Source organism: Lolium perenne, chromosome 2, assembly GCF_019359855.2.
Source record: "Lolium perenne isolate Kyuss_39 chromosome 2, Kyuss_2.0, whole genome shotgun sequence".
NCBI lineage: Eukaryota > Viridiplantae > Streptophyta > Magnoliopsida > Poales > Poaceae > Lolium > Lolium perenne.
The window spans coordinates 210,002,852-210,012,421 of record NC_067245.2 but is presented as its reverse complement, the minus strand read 5'-3'; the positions used below and the strand labels follow the sequence as shown (position 1 = coordinate 210,012,421).

The 9,570-nt window shown below is 43.1% G+C and overlaps 1 protein-coding gene across 1 annotated transcript; it reads right to left on the bottom strand.

The window, feature by feature from the left end:
• Positions 1 to 1,381: 1,381 nt before the first annotated feature.
• Positions 1,382 to 5,763, bottom strand: LOC127334725 (cell division protein FtsZ homolog 2-1, chloroplastic). Its single transcript, XM_051361255.2, has 8 exons — positions 5,549 to 5,763; positions 4,682 to 5,468; positions 4,256 to 4,555; positions 4,042 to 4,132; positions 3,259 to 3,383; positions 2,040 to 2,132; positions 1,805 to 1,870; positions 1,382 to 1,727 (listed from the first exon to the last, which is right to left on the bottom strand). The coding sequence occupies exons 2-8, from the start codon at positions 5,282 to 5,284 to the stop codon at positions 1,611 to 1,613; spliced, it is 1,395 nt and encodes a 464-aa protein (XP_051217215.1). The 5' UTR covers positions 5,285 to 5,468; positions 5,549 to 5,763; the 3' UTR covers positions 1,382 to 1,610.
• Between the last annotated feature and the right edge of the window lie 3,807 nt (positions 5,764 to 9,570).

Sequence of the window (9,570 nt, the reverse complement as noted above, 5' to 3'; positions counted from 1 at the left end):
GACGTGTCCCCTGACCCTACCCGTCAGCACGAGACGGTCAGGGAGGAGCTGCTCATGTGTGGCCCCACCCGGTCAGACTAACGGTCAAGGCCTCTGACCTAACGGCTACCGGCCGTTCCAGCACTTGTGCGTGTTTCAAACTAGAGGAGGAAAAAACTGAGGAAAAACTAAGGGACTGGAGAAAACTGAGTACAACTAACGAACCAGGGCCACGAAAATAGAAATTCCTATTTAAATGCAGCAAGCACATATCAAAGTTGTGTGCCGAAAACAGCAATCAATGACATGTGTTGTGACTCGGCAAAGATGAAAATGTCTTTGCTATTTGGGTACCATTTGCTGCAACTAATTTCGCCGGATAAAATATCAATTATGGCCGGTGGCCCATCTGCAACGGACTGACAGTCACCCTGCCAAACGCGTCCACAGTAGGCGTATACGTGCCTGAACAAGCCAGAGCTTTGATCCACGCAGATGAAAGTGGTTCACGCGCTCGGCGCGAGCTCCGGGCGGCAGTTGCGTATCGTCTAGCTATGGCATCCTGATACTAAATTCCTGCTGTTAGCTTACCCATTTCGTCCGATGCCGACGCGGCGGCCTCCATCCAGCCCGGCATGGCGACGTACCAGATGCGCTGCTTCTCAGCAAATCGTCGGGGAGTCCTGTGATCGCCACTCAGCGCGCAGCAGGGAATTTATCCCGACACTAAATGGTACCTAGATTCATTTAAATTTTGATAAAAGCTCTGGCTAACTTTTGGAATACTAAACACACACGTACTAACTTCAAACTCTGTCTCTATCCAAACTAGCTCTGAATCTAACATCATGTCTTTGTACTGCTATGCTTGCTTCAGCCAGCAGCAGCCGTAGACTTCCTTGCATAACACAGAGGGAGTATAATTTTTGTAACATGTGAAACACATATTTATTTTCCGCTCAAATTAATGGTCAAAATTTAAACACGAGAGGCGGGGACTCCGCATGCATTGAGACAGAGGAAGTATAGTGATTGTTTTACAAACCTCTCTGGTTATAATACTATTTCAGACTCCTATCTCTTAGAAAGAATCAAGATAATTGGCAACTATAGCAAACACATAATCCTTAAAGAAGGAAGACTCATGCATATTTCGTGAGTTGCAAGTTGCAAGCAAACAACACAAACAGTTTCTTATTGATTCTGGAAGGATATAGCACAATACAACATCTGATTCATATGTTTTCCGCATTCCCATGTTTCCATGTGTTCCAACTTCCGACGATGTTGTGGTGTATACGGTTTTCTAAAAGGACAGAGGACCTTGTATCGCAGATCAAGTTTATTGAACGGCACCCAAGTAGCCAAAAAACCATCACAGGGACAGCGCAACGAGCAGGCATGAGGCAGGCAGTACATTTTCTACAGCACTGGCAAAGCTCACTGCTACACATTATTGGCAGTAACATTCCCAATGAAAGAACAGAAAGACCACACAAAACTGAAAAAAGAAAAAACCTCTACCGAAAACAACTACACTCTACAGGTCTGGTATCTTACAAGTTGGCAGCTAATCTAAGAGGGACGGGTGTCATCAGGCATATCTCTGGAAAGGGGAGTAGGGAGAAGAGTCAAATTCGCGGGAAGCGAGAAGGTCCTCTCCTCCGAAGGAACTCAGGAATCTCCACCTTGCTGCCACCTGTGGAAGATGGATGTCGACCATTGTCTCCTTGCATTTGTTGGCCCCCCTGGTTGAAAACGTGAGATCCCGTAAGAAAATTCCTCACAGAATTTGGACCAATAGTTATTATCACGCTATATTTACCTTTGAGGTGCGACCTTCTGGTTCATCCTGCCGTTTAAAGCCTGTAGCGATCAAGGTTATGCTCACCTGCATTAACAATTTACGTGCATAAGCATTTCCAAGCAAATAATGAACTAATTAATCATATTCCACCTGTTGCTAAGCTTGTGAGAATTTTTTTTGTGCAAGTGTTGAAGTGCAATAGATCATACTGAATAAGATGAACTATACTGAAATAAACACATATGTGACTTACCTGGCCACTGAGTGATGGGTCTATGACAGAACCGAATATCAGATTAGCATTTGGATCAACAAGATCGTAGATTATTTCAGCAGCAGCATTTACCTAAATAATAAGAAAACCAGGTACCCGTAAGTGCTTAACCTGGACACAAGATCAAATAGTGACTACATAGACCGATTTCGAAATTATATCACCGCCATGGAAACATGAAAGCAACATCCACACAAAAGGTAAACTTTGATGCCAGGCCCATTGCTTTCAGGAGAAGTTACTTCTTGTGAGCAAATTATCAACTCCAGTAAAACTTTCAGCGATGTAAGAGTTTATATTGGTGCCAGAAACTTAATATTTGCAGTTTTGAAATACAGAGTTTTCTTATTGGCATAAACTATTGGACAAATGGAAAACATGCTGAGTGTTGAATCTGTCTCATGATGAAGTGTATGCTATCAGCCTATAGCATTCAAAACATGCTGGGAAACTGATAGTATAGTTTTGCAGGAAGAATTTGTCTAATTAACGGAATCGGCCTAGTATATTAATATGGTTAAGTCAGAAAACATTGTGTACAGGTTGGAAAAGGCAGCTCAATATATCAAAGGTACAGGCTCAGAATTTGTTTCCACTGTTCAATAAATAAAAGGTAAGGCTTATTTGAAGTGTTTGCCACTTTGCTGTATTTTGTTTGGAAATGCAGGTTGATATTGAGAAGACAATTTGATATCCTGAAGTCCATGGTATAGAGGCATATATGGTAGCAACTTCAGATAAAAGCAATACCAGATTTTTAACATTAGAACACAATCTAATTGGATATCAAACTCCTCCAAAACCTTTTTTCTATATGTAGTGGTGTTATTGTATAGATCTTCTGTGGGATCACTCAAAATCAATCAACAGGAGCCTGAGAGAAACTCCCAGAAGAAACAAAGAAATTAAAATATGGCCCCGTGGTCGATTTCGAACGAAAACTAGCCGCTAAACCATAAATACCAGATGTCTGTTTCCTAGTCATTATCATACCCACTTGTATTAATATTGTCGTGTATGAATCAACAAAAATAGTATGTATCCTAGTAGAAACTGTTCTGTTTAATGTTACTCCAATAATATTAGATATATGACAACTTTATAATCACATAATAGGCCATCACAGAAACCTATTAAAAAATAAGTTCATCAAACAAAGCATGATGTGAGCAAAATAGTGGGAAAAAAGGGAGCTAACCTCAAACAAAGTCAAATCAGTTCCCCCAGTGATATTCCACACGATGCCTGTAGCTCTCTCAATTCCAATATCTAGCAGCGGTGATTGTATGGCATTAAGAGCAGCATCTCTTGCTCTTGACTTGCCTGAAATTTTAAGCCAACACAATAAAATAAACAGAGGAATGTGAATTTCATTACAGTTGGCTATGGTCGTATGTCATGTGTGCAGAAGCTGCAAACTGCAGTGCAACGCCAAGGAAACTGAACTCAATTCGTCAATTTCGACCTATCTTGTGTATTATTATGTTTATGTATAATCAATAAATCGGTTCTCGACTTCTCGTATAGATAGAAATTATGTTTCAATAATTAATAATTCATTTGGTTGTTAGTCAAGTAGTTAACAGTAACAATATGTTAGTGTTAGTGGGACGAAATGGTGGTTGACGTTATTAACTTGATGCCATCAGGTGAGAGAAAAACAATTCTGAAGCAACAAAATATCCACAGATTCAAGTTTTGGTAGCATGCATGGGAACTAATATCCTCATTTATGGCAAGCAATCAGTTTTCTCTGTCTAACAGTATTTGCACCTAGCTGCACCATGTAAGGAAGTTTTCTCAATGCACGGGGTGCAAACTATAATTCAACTTGCAAGGAAGGTAGTTGGGTGCGTGCAGCAGTTATATAAATTTCAACAAGTTAATGTAAGACGTTTTAGCAAAATAATTTAGTTTGCCAAGACATCTTATATTAGTGAACGGAGGGAGTACATGAAAATCCTCATTTCAAATGTAATACCTGTAGCAGTCCCTATACCCATCAAAGATGACCCTGCATTTTGCATGATGGCTCGCACATCAGCAAAATCCACATTAACCAACCCAGGAACCTGCAAAGGAGAAGAGGAAAACAGGACATTAAATATCTGTAGGTTATGTGTATCTCTGATATGCTCAAACTAATTCTACTGCCTTGTCGCGATATGAGTTAATGCAGACATCATTTTACTTACCGTAATGATATCAGAGATACCACGGATTCCTTGCCAAAGAATATCATCAGCCAAGTTGAATGCTTCGGTGACAGGAGTGTTTGGGGAAACAGCAGACAACAACTTGTCATTTGGGATAACAATGAGAGTGTCCACGCTATTTCTCAAGGCTGCTATTCCTTCTTGAGCCTGAACTGCCCGCCTCCTCCCCTCAAATGAAAAGGGTGTCGTGACGATACCGACGGTCAGTATACCCATGGACTTGGCAATTCCAGCAATTACAGGGGCACCTCCAGTTCCAGTTCCCCCACCCATTCCAGCCTGCAATTTAGCACCCAAACAGTATTATATACTTCTCTCTTTTTTGCGCGGGAGTATTATCATACCTCCACATATAAAAATATCATAGTCCCATATGTCAAGCCATCAAGAGGGGGCGGCATTTACCGTCACGAAAACCATGTCAGCACCGTGCAGTGCTTCTTCGATGGACTCACAGCTCTCCTTGGCAGCATTCATCCCAATATCAGGGTTTCCACCCGCACCCAGACCCCGAGTCAGCTCCTGCCCAATCTGCAGCCTGTTCTGCGAATGCACCGGGGACATCCTTATCGCCTGCACATCAGTGTTGACAATCCAAAACTCGACACCATTCATGGAGCACTCAATCATCCTGTTGACGGCATTCGAACCCCCACCGCCGACTCCAATGACCTTGATCTTGGCAGCGTTGTAATCGTCACGGTCAGACGGCACCCCCAACCCCTCCAGCGTGCTCCCATTGTGGGAATCGTTCCTTGGGTTAACGACCTCGTCGTTCTGCTCACCACGGAGCAGGGACACCTCTGGGTGGAGGTCCAAGAAGGAGTCTTTCTTCTGAAACGAGCTCGCGCTGCGTGGGCTCGCGCAGCACCTGAAGTGAGAGTGACCCGAAAAGGGAGTGCTTTTGACCAGCGCCCTCCCAGATGTAGCCCCGAGGCTCCCGGCTTCGCCTCTCCATCCAGGTGACGGCGGGGCGAGCTGCGTGAAGCACGGCAGCTGCGTCGCCATCCCAGCAAGCTTAATAGCACGCAGGGGACGGATCCAGATGCTGTACCGGGTGTGCGCCGGCACGCCCAAAATATGTGGAGGTTGGTTGGTAGAACGGGAACGGCGATGGCGGCGTCGGCGGCGCGAGTGAGAGGCGGAGACGGCACGGCGGCGGCTCTAGGGCACGGAAATGTCTGGGCTTTGACTGTATTAAAAAGAAACAAACGATTATTAGATGAAATGTAGCAGAATTTAGGGCGGAGAAGACGAGGCCGGAAACCTTACCGCAGGCGATTCAGGCCAGCCCACGGCGTGGAAACCCCAAGAAACCACCGCCGGCGTGCTTCACGGCAGGATCAGCAAGAGGTTGAGATTTGGGGAACGAGGTGGAGAATTTGCGGTGGTCGGCCGCCTTGTCGTCAGAGGGGAGGGTGAGAGGGGTTCAGTTTAGGATTTTGTTCGGAGGTGGTGGAATCTGGTATCTGTTGTTGTTGGGTTTCCGGCTTTCCCCTAAACCCCTACAGCCAAGACCTGGCTGAGTGAGACGGAACATGTGGTTCAGTTGCTTCCAAAGCTGGCTGATTATTCTTTTTTGCCAGTATGAAGATCATTATTACTGTACTGTCAAAGTGAAAATCTTTAGTGTTGGAAATATGTGTTGGAAATGTGATGGCATTATGTGGTTGTGGCCTCATTTCCGTCTTCTCGTGCTTGCTATTGTGAGCTGTATTGCAGATGTCTGAAATGTGGTTATGTGCTACCAAAGTTGGGTAACCTAATTTGTTTGTTTCATTGTAGCACAATGTTGGATAGTCTAATTGTTCACTACCAGTACTATTATGAAGATGACAAGTAGTATTGACGACATTCTGTTCAATTTTTTGTCTGTGGCCCTGAGGCCAAATGCCATATGTACGATATTGATGCTTCAATAAAATGCTTTTTGTAGAGGGAAAATGTGATGTTAGATTTACTGCAAACGCTTCTCTAGCCCTGAGGCCAAGTGTCATGTATGATTTTGATGCTTTATAATAAATGTGTTTTTATAGATGTTGGATTTTTTGAAAACGTTAAAGACGGTGGTTCTATTTGGTACCAAATTTGGGTAGCCTGATTTATTTTATCGGAATGTATAGTTGGGTAGTCTAATTGTTATATTTAGATCAATGAGCATATGTTTCAGTCTATAAAAGAAAGAACATATACTTTCCCAAAATATGATTCCACAAGCTAACAAATTACTAAAATCTAGAGGAATATAAAGTTGGAAACCCTATGATTCGTTGTGGAGATAGCGGGTTTCGCCGTTTAGATCAAACGGTGGTGGTATATGGTACACAATTACTTCTTTCCATGGTCAAAACCATCGATATAGTCATCCCACTTGTTGGAACCATGACATTGACATAGCATTATTCTTAAACATGTTGTCTAGGATGTGATGAATGCCTTTGATGTTATGCTTCATGGTAGCTTTATAGACATTTTGAATTCCAAGTTACTTACTATGTATGGCTGGCGTCGCTAAAGCTGCTCACAATTTGAAAGGTTGTTTGATGTACAAGTTGACACTAATGTTCTTTTTTTTTTTTGAAAGAAGTTGACACTAATGTTCTTGCCATTTGGCAGTCATTGATTTGTTGTAGAGGCCATGTGCATCGATAGATGGCGGCAAAGATATGTTCCTCCCTTTTCTGACATAACTAATACTACATTTACAATGAATAAGGCATATAAATTATTTCTTAAAGGAAAACCACGTAAAGTTTGATTGTTTTTTGCAAAAAAAATAACATGCAAAATGCAAAATCAATATCATTAGATACATCCTAAAATATATTTGCATATGATATCTATAGAATACCATATTTTCTGAGAGATTTTTCTAAAAGTGTGGCCAATCTTTACTTGGCTTGATTTTTCAGAAAAATGTAAGCCTTATTTATGAAAAAGGAGGGAGGAGCGTTAAACAAGCATGACTTTGTTTAGACATGTTGTTTACCTCTAGGGAACATATGCTCCCCGATGAGAAGTAAATTCGTAAAAAAAATGAATTATTTTTATGTTGCATATGTCTACGTATTTTACATGTACGAAAAGCTTCCTTATAGAAGAATACATATATTGTGTCCTAGGAAAATATCAAAAAGGAAGCGGTGTAAAAAGATGTTATTGTAGCATCAATTTTTTCTTTTTTTACACAAGTCATAAAAGAAGTTGTTTTCCTTGAAATTTTATAAGTAAGCATGGGATATGGAATGTGCATTTATTATTTTCTTTTATTTTTCTAACATTTAAAATGCCCATTTTGAGTAGGCAGGAGCATGGGATCCTGGGACCAATTTTGATCTCGGGACTTGGCTTCCAACAAAACTATTAGGAAGCCATCATTTGTAGGAAGATGGAAATTTATTGTTGTTTATTCATAAGTTATCTTTCTTTTATAAAAAATGAAATTTATTGTTGTTTATTCATAAGTTATCTATCTTTTATAAAAAAAAACCATTTGCATGTTTACATTTTTTTTATCAGCAAGCATATCACTCTCACGTGCCTCGCTATCGATGGAAAACGTCGCCTCCCATTGAAAGAAAAAAATATTCCGTCTCTTATGAAACATCAAAGTGTCAATCCACGTGGGTTTAAACTCTGATGGGCTAGAGGTTGCACTAGCCTCCTAACCATTCAACCACATAGTGGTTCTTTGTCGCATATTTAGGAAAACGTACGTGAACTTTTAGGTGACTGAAATATATTTTAAGCTCTAAGCAAAGTCATCACTATCATTAAACAAAATCCACAGCACCGCACGGTGTTTTGCAAAGGTAAGTTGAAAACAACAAAGATTGCCTAGCAAATAAAGCCCCTAGACAATTGTTTACTTTGCGTATCTCTTGTAGATTTGAGAATTAATTTGTGGTTGGATGGTTAGAAGGGTAGTGACATATCTAGTTCATCATCACTTTCGTGTCTCATAAAGATAGATTCAGTGGGAGACAACGTTCCCGTGACGCTTTTGGTCGTCACATCCGTGTATGTGTATATTTATAACCTATGCATCTGTACTTATTTCGTAAAAAAACAATCTCCTGCAGATTCTTGAAAGAATTTGTTCATTTTCCATCTAAATCGGGCGGCAGTTTCTCGATCTCAATCCGGACTCCACGTACTGTGCCACAGAACCCTGGACACGGCACAAGCAGGAGAGAATGGAGAAGTGCAAAGAGCAAGGCCAGCCGAGCGTACGTGCCAGTGCCAGCCTGCCAGGCTAGTGTGGACCACGGACAGCGAAAGCGCTGGGCGTCTTGTGTTGTGCCATCTCCCGGCGATGCAGATGCCCTTCTCGGCTGGTTCTTTCATTGGTTCTCCGGAATGAGCAAGCCTCCAAAACCGCATGCTCCAAGTCGCCGGCAGATCGACAGGTTGCCGGCTCAGGTACGTCACGGACACCATCCCGCCGGGAACTCCAAAGCCCCCAAACTGGTTTTATGGTTCGGCACTACCGTGTCGGCTCCATAGCCACCGGGTTCAACACAGGCGCTGGCAACGCTCGAGACGTTAGATTAGGCATGCGGGACCGCCGTGCCAGCGACACAAAGGAATTTTATGCCTTTCCCACCAAAAAAAAAAAATCCTCCTCCATTTTCACTCTCGGCGGTAGACACGTTCTCTTCCGCCGCTCTACCTCTCCCGCACGAATCCCTGCCATCACAAGCTAGCGTGTGACGAAGAAGGCAAAGAAGATGTCAAATGAGGCTTGGGTGGAGGAGCTTTTGAGGAAGTCAATCGTGATCGACGACCGCAACGGCCGTCACAAGAAGGCCTTCGCCAAGAAGATTGCGGAGGACGAGGTAGCGTATGAGGCGGCTTACGTGGAGACGGCATCGACATCCAATATACCATCGAGGGAACACAATAAAGCACCACCATGGGGCGGAGCACCTCGCCTTCGTCGCAGGCCTTCTTCAGTGAGGGTTTCGTGGCAACGCCCTCGGAGGCCCACTTCTTCTCTCTCGAGATCGGCGAAAGCGAGCCCATGTACGGTGAGGACGTCGTGTTCTCATCGATGACAACCAAACATGCGCCTCGTGTCAATTGGCCTCAGCCTCAAGCACCCCTACGCCTCGACGTCAACGACGATGCGACAGACACGTGTTGTATTCTTCAGCGATGACCCGGCGTGGGCAACATCTTTGACGGGCGTAGCTTGTTCGGTGGTAGTTGATGGTATGGTGACTAAGGCATCGATGCTCGACGCTTGTTCAAGCATATGCCCGGCATTTAGTACAACACCGATGAGGTATGAA

Bases quoted from the DNA above. Each gene is read 5' to 3' on its own strand.
- LOC127334725 (XM_051361255.2), bottom strand. From the start codon at position 5,284: ATGGCGACGCAGCTGCCGTGCTTCACGCAGCTCGCCCCGCCGTCACCT. The intron at 4,556-4,681 runs GTAAATGCCGCC...GCTAAATTGCAG, and splicing joins CTGACATGGTTTTCGTGACG to GCTGGAATGGGTGGGGGAAC. The intron at 1,871-2,039 runs GTAAGTCACATA...TTGTTAATGCAG, and splicing joins ACCCATCACTCAGTGGCCAG to GTGAGCATAACCTTGATCGC.